At 41.1% G+C, this 19,499-nt stretch overlaps 1 protein-coding gene across 1 annotated transcript in view; it reads right to left on the bottom strand.

Moving 5' to 3' along the window:
* Positions 1-19,499, bottom strand: part of akap12b (A kinase (PRKA) anchor protein 12b) — a 44,851-nt gene that overhangs the window by 14,075 nt on the left and 11,277 nt on the right. The window contains exon 2 of the mRNA XM_041958923.1: positions 8,786-8,861. Coding sequence (XP_041814857.1) covers positions 8,786-8,861 — 76 coding nt within the window. The remainder of the gene's footprint in view (positions 1-8,785; positions 8,862-19,499) is intronic.

Genomic DNA, 19,499 nt, shown 5'->3' with positions numbered 1-19,499 from the left:
ACAGATTTTAATGTAGGCACAGCCTCGGGCTGGACTGAGCTGCATGGAAAATACTGTCATAAAGAAACCATATGGTGCATCTTGGAGTGAGAGGACAAGGCAGTCACTTTTAAAAAATTCTATCAACAAATCCTGCAAGAAGACAATCACAGCTCTAAATTCATCCTGAAAACAAGTGTACGTAGTGTACGTAAATGTTGCCTTAACCTGATATCATTAGAAAAACATCCTTACACAGGATGACATATTTGTTCACTAAGAAAGTAGAAAAGCTGAAATAAAAAAAAAAAACAATAAATGTAATTCTGCAGAAGCTGGAACCTCTCAATTTTTTTGCCATTTTTGCAAGTAAGTAAGCAAAACTATATACCACATTTCATTCGAGGTGGATGCACAGAGTAAGCTACAGCCACAAAAACTGTGTGGATAAGATAAACCAAAATGTGTATTATATTATGCACAGGACATCTGGAATATGATGGAATGGAACATCTACAGTAGCAGCCACATAAAAATTATGTGTTTGGTTTGAATATTTAATTCATTATAAAGTAATATACATACACCTCCAATTAAGAGCCGAAACGATCTTTTATTGAAATTGTATGTGATGCTGTCAGTGCGGCATAAGATGATGAATCTTATGGTAACTTAAAGGGACATAAAAGTGGAAAAACAGTGTTTTAATGGGTCAATTTAAATAATTGTTCCTCTGCTTATTTTTCCATATATGAGATAAATGCTGATTTATAATTAAATCAGGCTGTCATCACAACACTAAATGAATGGCAGTGTATTTTGTATCTAAACTGCATTTAAGTCAGGATAGCACAGGGGCCAAGTCTCGGGGGGGTGGGGTGACGCCCCACATATCTTAAGAAATCAGAAAACGTGCCTGAGTTCAGGAATGTTTGAGGAGGGGTCCTGAATGGTTTTGCTGGGGTGGGGGGTTGGGCGGAGGGGCTCTTTGTTGCCTGTAAAGAAGTGAATGACATCATCGGACAGCACAGAAGAAAATGCCTCCTACTCTTCCAAGAACTGGATAGGATGATGTTGAAATAATTGGAGGAAAGGGAAACGAGGGCCGTGAGTGTGTGAAACTGCCCGAGATCAGAGAGATTTTGCATTCAACGCCTCTCCTTTCTTCTCCATTTTGTAATTGTGTTTTGCTCCTTTCACACTGTCCGTTTTATCTCCCGAATCCACACTCAGTCCTCTTTAATCCCTCTCCCTCTCTACCACTTTCCCCTCCGTCTCTCCTATCCTCATGAGCCCCCATCCCACTCCTCCTCCGGCTTGTGTGTGGGCCGGAGGGATGGATAAGAATGTCGGACAGGAAACACATTCATTTCTTGACATCACCGCTTCCTCTTCCTTTCTCCCATTTCCTGGAGTTACACGACATTCTGTGCTCTGCACTCGCTGTCCAACAACCTTTCCGCCTTTTCTGTACAGTCCATGATGAACACTGTATTGATGACTCAGATTTGAGTATTTCGTGAGTGTGTTTTATTCGTGTTTGCTGTGAAACGACTGAGCATCATGTTTACAGCTTTCAGTATTGAGAGAGAAGGTGTCGGTTCCACAAAATCAATATTATATTGCACGCAACTGGAAACAATTAAATCTGAGATCAAGCATGTGTGCTTCTGTTACTGGCGGTTTTCCTAGCAGATGACAAAAACAACAAAGATGCTGTTTTGGAATTTGAGTGAGGAGCAGCATTTCTTCCAAAGGGGCATGTTTAGCCAGCCTTTGCCATCTGTTACGTTTGCATTCCTGAAATATCTGAACCAGCAATTTGGTATTCCAGTTGTTGTTATGCATCATCTTGTCTTCAAATACAGACTGCACTGTAAAAAAAATGGGGGAGAAGAGATCTAAAGAAGCCCCTCCTGGTGCTTGGAAACCTTGGAAATGCACATTTACAAATGAGTCTGACAGTAAAGTGGAGAATGAAAGGACTTATCAGCTTGTCAACTTTGCCGGTTCGACAAGGATCGAGTCTTTTATGTGTGTTTTGAGCCACAGAAATGTGCCTTTCAAATGTATTCAAAGGTCTAGATGGAAGCTTTTTACCAAATAGTGGAAGGAGGCTGGTAAAAAAAAACAACAAAAAAAAAAACACATGTTGATAAAAACGCCTTCCTAAAATCTTGCCCAACCCAAAAAGTGGCTCATCTCGTCTGTGAGCCAAAAACAGGGGGTTCCCACTCCCTGCCCATCTGTATTCCATGAGAACCTGCCCAAAAATGTTCCTCACAATTGCTCTTATCCTTCATGCTCTTCCTGGCTGCTAATCCATCTCCCTTAACTCTGTCTCATGCAGGCCTCTGCTTAACATTAGAATTTGGCTCAGATCCATTCACTGTTTGATTTACACTCAGAAACTGTTCATCTTAACAGGTCAGTTAATCTCAACTGAGTGTTTAAATCAATTTTTTTTTTTATTGAATTGGCCAACAGAGTGAGCAACTGCTTGTTTCCACAATAGTTTTACTTGCTTTGGGACAAACGTTGGTAACTCAAGACAAGGTGGACCAAGGCTGATTGAGTATCAGGTATCCAGCACAAGAAGATTACACTTAATTCTTGCACTGGAGACAAGTGAAAAACCTCACCTCACTGACACATTCTTGGCACTTATTTAAAGAGGGTTGTATCATTAATTGTGAGGTAAAAATGACTTATAGTATATGGATACTTGCTCCACTGTAATAGGGGCCATATCGCTATTAAAGGAGGATGAGAAGGAGGGGTCAGTCACATTCCTGGTCCATTCTCTCAATCCGCCATGTGCCTGGGGGAGGTTAGGGGTTGAGGAGGGAGATTAGGTTCCCTGATGCCGTGAAAGATGAGAGAGACAAGCGCCTGCAGAGACGAAAAGGTCTTGGGGGGTCTGAGAAGCCCTGGTTGGAGTCCACCATGAGTTTGACCTTATTACTGTAATTTTAGGCCCTGGGTACCTGGGACACTCCTTTTAACACTCCAAGGGATGCACTCTTTAACCTTGTGTTCTGAATGCGGTGCATCCTGAACACACTCTGCTTGTGGATCCTGCAGTTCAGACCATTTGTTTTATACAACAACGACTAAGACGCCGTCGGACTATAAAACAGCATCTGCTTTTTTATTCCTGCTTATAAGTTCAAAGTCACTTCTGTGGCTCGGAGGCAGAGTTATTTATTGTGCAAACAAACTGGCCTTAACACAAAAAATTGGCTGCAGATAACTGAATCATCGGTTTGTGTGGAAGCGATGTTAAGCTTAGGTGTGCAATTGCTGGGCTAATTTTTTTTTTTTTACATGTACCTAAACTCCTTTGTTAATTCAAGTGAGCTTTATATCAATTCTGGTCGGACCACTTTACGCAAAGATTTTTAGGGAAGCCAGTGTTGGTCAGTCTGTCCATCAAGACAGAAATGTACAACTATGGTTGGATGGCTATGGAATTATTTGTTGACATTCATGGTCCCCAGAGGGTGAATCCTAAAGACTTTGGTGATCCCATGACTTTTCCTCCAGTGACACAATGAGGTTGACATTTGTGGTTTGTAATAAAATGTCTCAACAACTAGTAGATGAACCGCCATCAACATCTGGTGCACACATTCATGTTCCCCTCAGGATGAATTGTAGCCTCATAATTTTTATAATCGCCTGACGTCTTATCGTGTGCCATCAATTTGTCTGGACTTTTGTGGCTGTACTTTATCCTCAGCTAGCTGCTTGCTTGTCTTGTTGCACCAGAACCAAACAGCACAATTATATTTAATGATATTGGCTCTGTTCAAACGTCACAGAATCTGTTTTTCAGATACATAGATAAGTAATAGATTCAATAATTAGCTGTAGGACAAAGCACAAAGGAATTAATGGTAAAATCATGACAAATGTTTATGAATTCTACCATGGGGGGGATTTGGTATGTGTAGGCAAAGTGAGCATTACTGTATGGTGACTCAGTAGAGGAGAGCAGTATATGGGGCATTTGGCCATCAGTGTTTTGGCGAGTGCAGTCAGATGAGAGATATGATTTTTGATAAGTTTGCCATCAACTGTTCGTGTTATTGCTGGTGACGCAGTCTGTCAAAACGTATTCATTTAAACAGTTTAAACATTTTTGAGGTAGCTTCTGGGGGAAAAAAGCGTTCTGTCAGATCAGTTTACAGGCTGAGACAGCAGTTGACGAATGGCAGCTTTCTCCTATCCTCTCTTGCCCTGAAGTGTATCCTTAAAGCACCCACTTCATAACAAATGACTAAATAAAACATGCTGCACATATGAACATAATTGAATGACTGACTGGACAACGATGGATCTTGAGGGGCTGAGGGCCTTTAAAGCACTCCAATTTTAAACTCCCAAACACTTTCCCTTGGGATCCCTGGCTTTCTCTGAGGAGAAGAAATCATTTTGATGTCTTGCAGCAAGCTGATGGATCAGCATCTGCGCAAAGGCAGTGCAAACTGAGGACAAAAGAATTCCTCCCAGTAGTGTGAGTACAGTAGAAAAAGATGCACAAGAACATCTTAATAGGAAACTTGCCTGTAATGAGTATTGTCAGTTGGAATGTAAAAGGAATATGGGAGAAAATCCAAAAGGAACAATCCGGCGGCTGGATTGTGTTATGACGATTGTACAACGTGAAGCCTTGTTGGCAGAGATCAGATGGAGCTTAAGTGAAGGGAGAGGTCCCTTCCACAGGCATGATGAACGTTTTGGCAACGCAACTATGCATGTCCCTCGAGCCGAGCCTGAGTAAGTGCATCCTGGAACTAAATCATGGCCGCACACACCCCTACAGTATGCACAGACTACAATCACCTCATAAAAGTTAACACCTGCAACCAAAGAAGAAATAAAACTGTAGCACAAAGAGACTCTTGTGAATCGTTTCTGACAATTCTGACACACCTAGGACCAACAGAATTTGAAAAATCGTTCTTACTCTCTGACGTATTTAGACTGCTACTGTATGTATGTACAAAAATTTTCATATTGTACAAAACTGGGTTGTAACTACTACATTCATGCTTGATGAATATGATGAAATGTCATTATAAGTCCTAAAACCAATAAGGGATGCAGTCTCTAATAATATGAAAAGAGAAACGTACCAGCACAGTAGAGCGAGTAACAGGACGTCAGTGCTCTGTTGACAACTTACAGCCTGTGACACCGATTTGTACACATACTTTAATAAACAAATTCACTGAAATTGATTAAATGAGGTGAACAACACCCATCCGGTCCCTTGAGTAGAACGAAACATGCATCACACAGTCAGCATTCTGTCCCCCTCAAACCTCCCAGAAAACTTCATCTGTCCTCTTTCAGAGCCAGTGAGCAATCCGGGAGGGACCGACAACACTCCGGCCAGTGAATTACATCAGCTATGATGTCAGTCTTTGGGCTCCCACTGCACCCCATGTGCCCACACCCCTGAAACTAGCAACACAAACCCTCATATACACATGCAGGCTAGTATGCACATCGACATGGAAAACACAGCACACAACAAAAATCATATTACAAGATTAACATGGTTATTTTAGGAACACATTATTCGCTGCTGTACACAGAAAGAAATCTTGTGAGATGGGTTAGGTTGAAAAACTGAAGGGATAATTTGTCTCATTTTAATTAAATTGGTAGGAATAATGCACTTTGTGAGACTGATGCCATAGGTGGTTTCATCATACAGAGATAACAGTGTGTTAATGTCTCTCTTTCTTTATCCTTATCTATTTTTACTCCTCCTGACTCTCACTCTTTGCTTGCCTTTCACTTCCCTTTAGCAAAGAAACGTTTTTTAGCACTCCCCTCAAAGCTCGACTTCCATCTAATATTTATTCAGTTCTTCTCTGTCTAATAACCTGATGTAAACTCTGCATTCCAAAGCCTCAGTCCTCTTGCCTGGGCTTTCTCAACGAATCTGGCAACCAAAGAAAGCTCAAACAAACTTCAAGAATTATTTTCAAACAGCATTTGAGCCAATTTGTTATCTGTTTTATGCAAAAGTGAGGGCCTCCCAAGATGAAGCCCTTAGCAGAGGAGGAAAGAAGCAGCAAGCACACATTTCCTCCAATACCACACCAAGTAACAATACATACAAACAACTCTGAGCTTGGATCCAGCTGTGTGCTGCTTACTTATTATTCAATTACATTTCCAGGAGTTCTCAACAACCAAAGTACGGCTGTAACATCCCCTCTGCAAGGCACGGTCACCTTGTGTGAACCAGCAGATTCAGTGTTTGTGTTTATAAAGGGGTCGACTACTGATGGACACACTGGAAAACGTAACTCCACACCATCCTCAGACTTTGATACCTTTTTAAACAAATACCTTTGGTAATTCAATTAAACATTTCATGACAGATGATGAAGTAAAATATTTTTGCAGCAGTTCTTTGCTTTCCCTAAAGTTAAATTATAACTAGACAAATTGATTTTCCTACCTGAAACGCCCCTGAAAGTTTGCAGCGGGGACTAATATCATGAGTTTTTAAAAAAAAATAAAGGTTCAAAAATGGGTACAGAGTCAACAGTTATTGCTTTTTGAAGTGAGTAAGGTGTCTCATTCCTAGTTGCGACTGTCAGCTGTCATGCTATCCAGGTTAGTGTGTTTCACAAGCGGGCTGGTCCACAAACTATAAACGCCATGGCGCATCTGATAGAGAGAGATTATGGCTGTGTGTTGGCTTGTGTGTGTGTGCTTGCACGTGTGTGTTTGCTCATGCGTCAGTCTTTTGATCTGCAGCCTGTCTTTTGCTGTTTTCGTTTGTTATCAGAGAGATTCCTCTGCTCTTCCTGTCTCCCACAATGCAGTGCTGTCTTTATCAGGCTGCACAAGAGGTAGAGAAATGCTGGGATGTTAAACTGCTCCATACCTTCCACTCCCCTATCTTCTCTCTTTTTCCCCCATTGTGTATCTCCCTTCCTTTCCCTCCCCTGCACTCTATTAATGTGTAGCCTTGAAAATCTTTCACAGCTCCAGTTGTTTTCTGCTGTTTCTCTCCTGTTTTTAGTTCTGCTAGTGAGAGTGCCAGGCTCTGTGAGGACAAGGTGGGGGTTAGGGGTGAATGTGTGATACTCAGATGGCTAGCTGATCACGTGGAGCAGCGCTATCATCCCAGGAGAAAAATATGTTTTCTTGAAGCCAGAAGAAGTGTGTGAACAGTGAAATGCAGGAATAATGACGTTTAAAGCTTCTCTTTTTGACCTTGGCTGCTTGTGTTCAAAAGTGTTGCCATTCTTTTCTATTTAGGTTTTTTAAGGTTGGGTTTAAATGTCACTGGGTGTCTTTCTTTTGGATTTTTTGTAATATATGAACATCAGGTTTAGGCAGGTTTTCCACAGGTCCAGTTGCTTATTCATTTTTCCATGATTAAATCACTAGGTGAGAAGCATGATGTGCCAAGCATTCCAATATTCCCAACAAGATAAATAGGTGACTCCCCTCTTTTATGTTCAATATCTTTCCACATTACTAATTAACTTACAGTACAAGTCCACAGAAGCAATGATTTCAACAACCAAATTACTCTCCAGTAGCCTATGTGCCACATCGACTCATGCGCTCAGTATCTCTGCTCTGAAGAGAGTATTGGGTTACTCTATGAACAGACAGAATCGCTTCATTGAATAGCTTATTAAATAGGTTATTTGACAGAGTGGTATGTGACATATCTGCGTTTTAAGTAGTATAGGGTTACCCCATCCCTTGGGCCATAACATATTATGAAGTGCGCAGGTTGCTTTGTGCAGGGCCTGGGTCATGGCCTGCTAAATATTTAGGGAGGGTGCACAGGCCCCTGCACCCCTCCCAAATTGAGGGAGACATAGAAATGGCAAAGAAAATAAACAAATGCTGCTTTGGAGATGGACAGAGCAGGTTGGTGCACATGTTAATTTAAGTGGCAGAGATCAATTTTGAACATTTTATTACTAGTTAATGATTATCTCACATTACTGCTCTTGAAATGTTCATCTTGTCTTTGGAGTAACTTACACAAGACCACAGCAAGTCCTCTTTAAATATTTCCACTTTATAAGAAGAGTGTTTTGACTAGTCCATTAAACAACCAGACAAATGAGGCCGACTGTGTTCATTTGTTTCTGCTACAAAAAGATGAATTTCCAACTCTGTGCAAAGGGTCCAGAAGCAATGTTTTCACAATAACTGTTATTTCTTCAACATTTTTGACAATTTCAAAGGGATATTTCTGCAGCTGCTCACATGCAGGGATGTGATCCTAGTTCAAAATATGTCCTGAAGCATAGCATCACACTAAGATCAAGTGCAAATTTACACAATGGGTGTATGTATATGAGCTAGCATTTACATGCCATTACTCGATGGGTTAAGGAATAGTGAGGGAAACAGTATGTTGGGTATGTGGGTGTGTGTGAGTGTGTGTGTGACGCCTATGAAAAGCCTGTGTAGGTGTCCCCTGTGTGTTGACAAAGGGATTAGTCAAGGATCAAGTAGATCTTGCAGAGCCATGAAGACATCTGCAGTCAAGAATCTGAGCACACACGCACACACAATCACACATGCACGCACGCACACGCACGCACGTGCACACACATTGAAAACCGACCCCACACAAACAAGCTTACCTCCTACCACTGCTGAAGAAACAGTACAAAATCCCAGACACAAACACACACAAACGTTGCCACAAGGCTACTTACCCCACCAACCACAGGAACATCACCCGAAGTAACACACTGTAAATAAACACTACTGAAGGGACAGACACACACATACTACACACCTTCTGCCAGCGTGTTGTCCTCTGAGTGTCCATTCACACTGGTCATGCTGGAGAGTTGTCCATTTTTCTGCAAAGGCTGAAAAAGACACATAAAGAAGAGATTTCATTTCATTTCATTTTTAATAAAAAAGAAAAAAACATCAGCACACACTGGGACACACTGGTGATCAGTTTCTTCCTCTGAAGGATGTTTTGACATTTTGGGAAATTACTATTATTCATTTTTTGTATGAGAGTTGGATGAGAAGATGGATACCACGCTCCTATCTGTGCACTAAGTACAGAACTGGTGTCAACCAGGAGGCAATTAGCCTAGCTTAGCATAAAGCCTGCAAACAGGGGAAACAGTTAGCCTGGCTAAAAATCTGCCTACCTGCACCTCCCAATATCTGTGCGTTAAATACGGAGCTAAATCCAGAAGGCGATTAGCTTAGCTTACTGTACATGAAACTTGGCGTAACAGCTAGCTTGACACAATCCAAAGTAATAAAAAATATAGCTACTAACACCTCAAGCTCACTAATTAACAATTTGTATATTTCTTTAACACATACACAAAAAACAGAAATGTAAAAACATTCTAAATGAAGTTAAGTGTTGGAACTACTTCTTGGCAAACAGCACTTGATCTGTCCACCCAGCAGCTTTGTGTCTCAGGAACTGTTGTTTTTACATGTCTGCTTGTGTAAAGATTAAATAAATCAAATAAAATGTGTTCAGAAGTTAACTTTAAAAGGTACTGATAGTAGCATTTCTGAACTTTAGACCATGCCAGGCTAACTGGCATGGACTTATGTCGAGCTAAAGTAAGCCAGGCTAGCTGCCTCCTGGCTCTTGTTCCACACTTAACACCCAGATCTGACAGTGGCACCAATCTCCTCATCCAACTCTCAACAAGAAAGCTAATAACACTATTTTTCAAATTGTCAAACCTTTTTTTGCAAGGCATTCAAGACAACTAAAACTACACATCGCCACTCACAACCATGGATATACTCTGGAGGTAATGCGAACCACCACACAAGTGCCTTTATCTCAACCGACCCATCATCTTTTAAGATCAGTGAGTCAGCCTGCAGGGACGCTACTAGATCCTTAAATGGTGTGTGTGCTTCCACTACGTTACACATCCTTAAACTGTTTTATTAGCAGGTGGTAAAATTCAGTGTTAAAGGACAAAAACATCTTGTTAAGGACCAAAAATGGGCAAAATCACACCAGGTCACAACGGTCATCCCTCTTAAACTGGACGACACTAAAAATGAGATACACAAAAATCCTGCAATAAGGTACTAGGTACAGCAAAAAGGAATGCTATGAGGATATTAATGATGCAACTGAAGATCAAAACCTACAACTTTACAGTGTTTTTTTATTATGGACGTACAAGTGCGTAAACAACACACAGCCTGGCTCACAGCACCTTATCATCCGATCTGGGTCCTGACAGAGTTTTATCTGGTAGCGACCAGCTCCGGCTGACAGCCGTACAATGGCAGGCAGGCCAGAGCGTTGTCTGTCCCAGCCAGGAGAGAGGGAACCAGAGCCTCCCCACAGAGCCGCTAATCTAACTAATGGACAACTCAGGCTCCATTCCCACCAACCCAAACTCCTCCAGGAAAGCCCTGAAAAACGACACCACAGAGGAGACACTCTGCTCGGGACGTGCTAAAAGATGAGAAAAAGAAAGCGAGAGCTGGTTTGAGGTGGGGAGGGAGGGAGGACCGGTCATCATGTGGAAGGCTAATCCCAGATGGTGTTTGGGAGGAATACAACAAAGGCCAGCACTGAGAGGAGAGGTGCTTGGGTTCTCTCATACAGACAAAAGAAAGAGAAAAAAATGTCAAGACAGTTGAAATGTGTTGCAGGAGGCAGTAAGTATGGAAACAACTGCTTGTCTCTTTCAAGAAACTTCTATTTAACTTCTCTCATCCAGTGACACTGCATTATGTGGCAGGTCTAAAATAAGCTCCTGCAACAACAACATTCCTTCAGTCGCCTCTCTGATGCACAAATATCTGATTTTGTTTGCACTGGCTTCTGATCCGCCACACAAGGATGGAATGATTTGGCTTGGATAATATTGTAGTCATAATTGGTCACAGATGTAATCATACATCTTAAAACACATCTACTACAGGAATGTAATACAAACACACCCTTTCTCCATGTTTGTTGCCTCTCAAGTGCTCCTAGCAGAAGAGCAAACAGAATTAAAGAACCTTGCTGTTCATGTACAGTAGGGTTCCTTAAGTGCTGACGATGCCATTCTGTCGTCGTTACTAAAAGACTTCATCCACCCAGAAACATGGTACTAAAGTTAGTAAGCACATGTCAACCCAGCTCATAGGTTGTGTGGATCCTAAACACAAGAGGAACAAGAAGAAACAACACAAAAACTGGATGCCATTTGCAAGGAATTTCATGACCAGCTGATCATGAAAAGCAAACCACGATGTGATCACAAAGCTTTCATTGAACTGTCAAATGAGAAAATGACTCAAAACTGACTTATGTGATTGGTTGTTTGAATTCTGGCGCCTGCTTCGCTAAATTTGAAACATTCAAGCGGTAATTTGTAACATGAGAAAAGTTCCCTCTCGGACCCACGCCTGTGCATGCAACTGCCTATGTTAGTTTATTTCAACAAGATGCTGCCACTATTTGAGATATGCATGTAATCAGTACTTCTGCTAAATGGGCCTCTGATTCCGAATGAAATTAGAACTACATTTGAAGCCAGACAAGAGTATTGTTGCACACTGGGAGCGTTTTTATCCATAAATGTATTAGCACAGATCAAAAGTTCATTAGCTCACCTGTTTTCACACAGAGGAGGCCTCTTAAAGCCCTCAGGATCTTGGATCAGATTTGGTGCGTGAGCCATCAGCTGACCTTCAGGCCTGCAGCGACCCCGCCCTCCCCTTGTCTACCTCATGACTGGCATTCCCAGCATTCTTTGCCCTCTTCTCCAAAATTCCACAGATCCCCCAACACCTGACTCTGCCCTCTTATTTTAGCCCACCTCCCCCAAATGGTCAACCTTTCACCACCTCTGTCCCTTCGTTACCCTACTAGGCAACTCTGACCCCATCAGAGGTCATGCCACTCCTTCTTCTGGGCATAAAAAACATTGCTGCTACCAACAGTAAATTTCCCAGAGCAAGGCTTAGGACAAACTCATCAGGAGAGATGGAAGAAAGTGCATAGGACCAGGATGAATGACCTTCCCAGGCCACAACATACACCAAGAAACTCAACTCAGGATCGAGAGAATTATGTCCATATCACACAACTCTGCACCTTATGATTTAGATCCAATGTCAATGTTCAGTCACAGCACAAGAAGTAGTGTGGAAGATCTTCCGTTCTATATAATCATAGCCACTGTAGTTGTCATGCACAGACATTGGAGAAAGTGACCATTTAAAAATGATGCCATTTGATGTAATCTAGGCTTGGACACCAGTACATGCATGTGAATGTAGAAAGGTCATGTTACTTCTTTGGCTGTTTATATAATGCTACATTACCTGCAAATCCATCCTGAATCTCGGACCAGACTTTAGGTTAAGAAATCCACATCGCACTATGGGGCACTGTGATCCTAATGTTATCTCCTCAGTCTAAAACCTCTTCTCGCTCCCAGATGCAACCTCTCATACGGCAGGTGTAGTTAACGGGCTAGCAGCACAGTTTGAGCTGGATTGTGGGTAATGTAGGCGCTCATCTCATATCCCACCCATAAAGAAATGATTTAGAGTGAAAGCTCTGTTGTATTATAAGAATTGCAGCTTCAGTTTATCATTCCAGTGAACTGACAATGACCTGACCCAAAAAGTGATAGCTTCTGGGTCGCCCGAGCTGCTCTGAATTCCTTTCATTTCCCGGACAGAATTTGTTGAAGTTTCACTGCCAGTTGTGCATTTTTTGACGTCTGCTTGGTCAACATGGTCTGCCACAAAGACCTAAAGACAGACTTAGACCCGCCACAAAAAGTGCACAAAGGAACGGTCACAAAAGAAAACATCTGCTAAACTCAACAACAACAGGGAAAAAAAACAGTGCTTTGTTTTCTGTCTGGTTTTCTGTTTAATGTGATCTGATCTAATGTATTTTATTGGAAAACATTTAAACTGCCTTACTCATAATTGTTGTTTTTCCATTTTCTAAGATTTCTAAAAACCACAGGGTGTCTCATCTTGAGTCAAGACACTAAATACTCACAAAGGACTTTTTGTTTTATCTCCGTCCTCTCTCCCTGCAGTCTCTTTCACAGTGTTTTACACATCCATTAGGCGTTTGGTGCCTGTCAGCCAGCAGACCTGTGTGGCACTTACTGTAAATGCAGAATCACCATGCAGACTTATAAATAGCTGTATTGTTTGTTTAATCCAATTTGTTAAATCAATCTTTTTAAAAGGCTATTACGATGAGTGGAAAAAAAGTTGAACTGGACAGAGACACTTCAAACTTCAATGGGTTCAATCAGAAAACTGCTATCCACATTACAGGACAAGGCTGGTGATATTCTTTATTGTTCTTATTGTTAACAAAGTGTTTGAGAAGACGCAAAACCAGAAATGAATTGAGTCCACTGACAAGTATTGCCTGTGTAGCCAAATCCTGACTTGGCTTATTCTTCTTTGCAAAAGGCTTCCATTATTGTTAAAAAACACATTAGTTAGCCATAGTTGTACTGGGTGACGTTTTCCTGCATTACAACAAATAGGCACTGTAATATACTATAAGTCAGTCCCACATACATCATTCAGCTGCTTTAAATAATCAATAGAAAACCAACTGTGTATTAATATTAAACTGAAAATAATTAGATTTGTGCATACACGTATCCAATAATGGCAGCCTTAAGCTAAAAATGAAGACGAAAATATCCTCCGTACAACTAGCTACACAATATGGACAAGAAGTCTACTGTCAAAGCATGTGGAACATGTCTTTTTTGTTTGTTTGTTTTCTGGTCTGTGCTTATATTACCTGGGAGAAGGACAGTTACACAGACTGATCGGCCATGTAGGGAAGTTGATGCGTGAAAGTAGTGCTCCTTCATAAAAAAATCAAAGTCTAATTAGTCAGTAAGCTTTGTGCAAGCAAAAGCCTTCAGATTAACTTTAAATCCTTCCCATCTGATTGTCCACAATGAGAATGATCTACAATTTCAGGATCAGTATTGGAGGAAAGATTAGATTTTCTCTTTTGCGGTTTTCTATGACGCTTTCTCCCAATTTTGCTTATCCTAAATCTATCATTGATTCTTATTTCCTCTTATCTGCCTCTCTCATTTACTTCTTGGCTACACCTCTACACTCAGTGGCTCCAGGAGAGAGATGACCCGCTGTCACCTAAATCACGCCACAACGGCTAAAAGAGGAGATTTATATCCCCTTAACCAAACACAGAGCGCAGGAGGAGCGGGTTCATGGAAAAGGAGAGGATGGCCGCAGCTGGCAACTTACATCTCAAACTCAAGTCTCTGAATAGAGAGAGAGAAGAGGCTGAACTAAGTGCTGCAGAAAGACCTTTGGTGACCTTTATTTAAATCTGATCCACTCAAATAAAACAGAAGAGGCTTGTCTTTCTAATGTTATCAACTAGGCTACAGGAATAGTTCAAAGGGTCCTAAAATTGTGATTTAAGTGCACAAAAACAGCAGGACTGTTTTGGTTTATAGTCTGCATTTGATTCTGCTTCTTCTACAGCACCTTTTATTTTGTAGCTCCATTGTGATTTATACAACAAGTTACTGTCAAGAAGGTTTTAAAGGTCCAAGTCTTCAAATATGGGCTTCATGCAACAGAATAGTGGCTCAAAATGTAGCTATTATTAGATTGAATATATCTGAGTATCCAAGTAGAAACAAGCAGACATCGGATACAGTAGGCCAGAATTTTCCAGCTCACCATGAAGCTAGCTATACATGTCATCATTACACAGAGCACAACACTGATGAAGGAGAAACAAAAGCTATGAATTCACGTCATCTGGCCAATGTGGTCATTGTGTTGCCAGTATGTTGACAGCGACTCCGTGAGGTGCTGCTGAAAATGCACAAGGAACAGTTAAAGAATAGTTAAACTGAAAAGAAAAAGATCAGCTGTTTCAGTGAATGACTGTTGCAGTTGAGAAACACTATCTCATCGGGATCATTCCCAAATGAACTGATGCATGCACAGGCACACTCGCAGTAGGAGATAACAGGCTTAAGGACTCTCTGTGGGGTCGTAGTTTGTTCGTGACAGTTAACCTTGCGACCTCTGACCTCTGAGGTGTGGACAGATTCTCGGAGCAGACGAAAGGAGGATGCTGGTGGAGGGGGGCGACTGGGAGAATGGGGAGCTGAAAGATAAAGGCGGAGGAGAGGAGAGAGAGGAGGTGAAAGCAGAGATGTGAAGATAGAAAGAGAGAGGAGATGAGAAACAGAGAGCCAGAATGAGGAGAAAAAGAAAGCTAGAATGTAGTCTTGGCTCATTTTAATGGCACATCATGTCCAGTCAATCATCCTGTTGGAGTCAATAAATAAGGCTAACAGAGAGTTGCAGGGATGGCGGATTTTTGCAGGCCAGGTTAGCATCGTGCTGGTTCCCTTTTAAAAAGCCGGTGGGATTTTTGCATTGGATTTTGGATTATTGCAGCAAATAAGCTCTGTGGCAAGCAAAAGTTTAGGAGAGTTCATGTTCTGTTCAGCAAGATAGTCTTCACATATGAATACCATTTTTAGGATTTTTGAAGCGTAAATGCAATCGCCAGAAGTGAAAAGCTAACATTAGGCTATTAATGACCTAGACTATGGTCGCATGACTTTAAGGTCACCATCATTACCGAATTGTATTATCAAATTATCAAAGGATTAGTAAAGTTAGTTTAAACTTCCCCCCTGTGGATGAGGTTTGTCTGTAATAACTGCTTCAACCCACTGCAAAGAAAGTGTTAGTCACTTTATTCAACTCCTCTCCTATTGCCAATTTATCTGCTCAATCCTGATGAATCAAACTCCACCAGTAAATTATTCGAAGCAAGTTAAAATGAGCTGCAAGAGGTATTTGCCAATAAATATTTCACCTCGGTCTAACTGTGGTTTTCAGGGGCCTGTGTGACCATCATGTCTGTCTCCCTCCCTTTCCCTTCATGTCTCTTCAACCCTGCCAGCCCCCAATCTATTATCCCTGACCCCAACATTCAGTACATACCAAAGATCAAAGCCTGACAAGACCCCCGAAGAGCACTCTCACTCTTTCCACAATGCTCTAACTCTGCTCAGGTGCTCAGACTGTGGGTACCTGTGCTTCTGTGTGTGTGTGCATATGTGTGTGTTTGTGCAGTCCAGAGCAGTTTAAAGTGAAATATAGAAACACTGATCATGTCATATGAGTCCTGGATCACGCTCCTTCAAATAAACGTAAATACTCGACTGGGAAATCGAGATGCATTACAGATTTACAACTATATGGAAAGTAAGCATCTCCTCTTTTCTTTCTTTTTTCTCTTTCATCATTCCCGCTTTCATTCCAGTTGTCTGCTCTATATACAGAGCAGGTTCGACTTTGTGATTTTATTTATGGTGGCTTTCAGGAAGAGAGGCGTCCGTTTGAATAAATCTGTCCACTCTTGCAAAAACACAGACACCGGCTGTACGTGGAAAAACTCTCTTACTCACTGCATCCAAGTGTGTACCTTTATACCCAAAATATTGCTGCCAGCCTTTCTATTAGTTTATCTTTGATGGATGGAGCTTCATTCAATCTGATGTTTGGCTGAAGTAATAACCTGTCCTACAAATTATGACAAAACACAGTTTATCAGTACAGGATTGGATTAGTCAAACTCAGAAGTCCTTCATTTGATTACAATAAATTACAGCCTCTCCATTTTACTTGCAATAGTTAAATTGGTGCAATCAATGCTGTAGATGTAAGACTTGAATTTGTGTCAGTCTTAAATCACAAAAAAAGACTTTAGACGTGACGAAATTGGTAGTTATCTAACTAAATACTACTAACTAAATAATACTAACATGTTCATGATAATCAGGTGCACAGGTTAGCTAGTGTTTATCATCTTATGCTCAAAATTCACAAAGAATGGACCGAGCTGACACATCTGTGTCTTTTTTTCTCTGCGTGTGGCTACACACTTAAACACTACATAGAACCGGAACAATCTGTTTAAAAATGAGTACAATAAATACGTCATTGTGCCAGAGGCAATGTGATGCAGAGCAACCTTATAAGTCTTTTTCATTGCACATTAAAATGAGAAAACCAAACCAATGTGTATCCATGATCGTGCAGTTACAACTATCTACTTAATTAATTAAGTACCAGTTAATACATCCAGCGCTTCCAAACCCTGGGTAACCAACTGCATTATCACCAGGAAAAACTCACACGCACAACAAAGATGAAGAAGGTTAAAAAACCTGCTCCGCCCAGCCTACGCGCTACACTTCAAACTTGTCCTGCATTTGCCCCCAAAGGCTGGCTATTACTCACTACATAGCAAGTGCATGAAAAGAGGTTTCAAAGAGCTAAAAATATATATGAGAACATATCACCACCACTGCTTCTTAGCTTTGGGAACCACATCATGTTTGCCTTACTGTCGGCCTGGTTCACATACATGACGTAAGAAGAGAACCTGAGGGACACTGAATTAGATTAATATAATAGCAGAAGGATTAAAGGCTAAAGCTCCAGTATGTCTGTGTGTGTGAGGAAGAGACAGAGGAGAAGAAAGGAATACAACCCAACAGACTGAGGGACCCTAAAGCTGCAGAGTCACACACCTGTTAGCTGCCATCTCAGGATAACAGATAAAACCAGGTTGTCCTCGGCTACCTACACCAGAGCATCACTAACCCTTTAACCCGAAGTCGCTCTACCTCCCACAATTTGTCTGTTTTTCATCACCCCCATCCCTTCATCTGTGCAGCTGCTATACTTGAACAGCAAACCGAGCCAAACAACAACAACAGCCTGGTCGCAGGAAAGACCCCCCAGGACACGATCATAATCAGGCCACACTGGCCAGCGTTTGACCCCACAGGCCTGCCTCTCTAGCTGGGTTGAAATAACAAATCCACCCCCATTGCTGACCCTCCTGTCATGAATCTCTAAATATCTCTGAGCCCCGATAAGCATCAGAGCTCCAGAGTCATATGTGAGAAAAGAAGATGACGAGTGAGAGGAGGTGTCTGGAATGCAAACAGACGCGATAAATGTGGCTTTAATTATTGAAACACTTAAACCAGACTGTTTTTTTAGCTTTAGGCCTCAAATTACTCCTAGATTATTGCTCCACTAATGTCTATATGTTTGACCTAAGTTTGGGCACAGAAACAACATTCAGGGTCACTTAAATTTGGGGCTATCCAAATGATCTGAAGAACAGTTTCCAAAGTTATTGTGGCTAGTTTGTGTATGTGGTTGAGATGCAGCACACATTCTGCCTGAAAGCAGCAAGAAGTTCATGAAATTAAGTTCAAATTATAGTGAAGAGAAGAAAACTTGAGCATAAATGGGTGTCAATTTGGGTACGTAATTTTAGTGTTCATTATTTATCAGCACAGAAAGTTCAGTCTTGGTTATGTTGCATACTTTGCTGAAATTGTTGCAACACGATCATATTGTTTTATTTATGTGTAGACAGAATTGCTTTGTTATACTATGAAATACAGTTTCATAATATTATATTCAATATATCAGTAAACTAGTTAACTTGAAGTTTGTGTTGAAGGTTCAAAGTTGTTTTTATTTTCGTGGATTAATGGAATCACTACATGGAAAACAGATGTGCCACAGAAAGACACCGAACAGATAGAAACACATTACAAACTATTCACAGACACATGTTAACTGTTAAGATTCAACACTGAAAACATAAGGCTGTTTTTTTTTGTAAATTATTTGATGCAAAATTTGCATGAAACTACAATAATGGTGTGAACCTCTTTTTAAACAGCAGTATCAAGGATGCTGCCAGCAGTATACACGATCTGTAGCACAGGCTGAAGAAAAGGTGCTTGATGCGTCTAAGTTGATATTGCCTGATTTCAAAGGTCAAAAAGGTCAAAGAATAGTTTGAAAAACTGCAACAGCGAATGTTCCTCTTCCAGACAGTCACTGCTGATCGTTATGTCTTGCAGCTGTTTTATAAGGCTGTCCTACAGAGCATCCTGTACTTTGGCCTGATTTTTGCGTTTGGCAACATGCAGAATCAACACCAAGATAGGTTGCAATGCATGATCAAGATGGCGAGTGAGGGGTCATGATGTTGTGACTAGAAGAAAGACCTCATTCTGAGTAAGGTTGAGTGCATCCTCAATGACCCCACTCAACCTCGACACAACAGATTCCAACTTAGCTATCAGGCAAAAGAAGGAAAACAATAACAGGCAGGCTTAATAAGCCTTTTGTTCCATCATTAGCTTTGTTAAATGAGAGGAACAGTTCAAAAACACAGGATTTAACTGATTTTTTGCTCAGCGCTACATGCAATGGTAATCCATATGCAATACTACAGCGCAATAAGTTGATTATAATGCAAGTGGATTGGCGGATCTATTACATGCTTGGTCGTGAGACTGGTTGGGAAGGAAAGGGGGATGACATGTTGTATATGTGTTTGTGTGTGTTTCTTATGATTCTTTTGTGCCAGAAAAAGCAATTTTTCCTATGTGTGATAGTAAAGTTGACTT

The sequence above is a fragment of the Chelmon rostratus genome, chromosome 18, assembly GCF_017976325.1.
Source record: "Chelmon rostratus isolate fCheRos1 chromosome 18, fCheRos1.pri, whole genome shotgun sequence".
In the NCBI taxonomy this organism is placed as follows: Eukaryota; Metazoa; Chordata; class Actinopteri; order Chaetodontiformes; family Chaetodontidae; genus Chelmon; species Chelmon rostratus.
The sequence above is the reverse complement of the archived record's forward strand: the minus strand, read 5'-3'. Positions and strand labels throughout refer to the sequence as shown.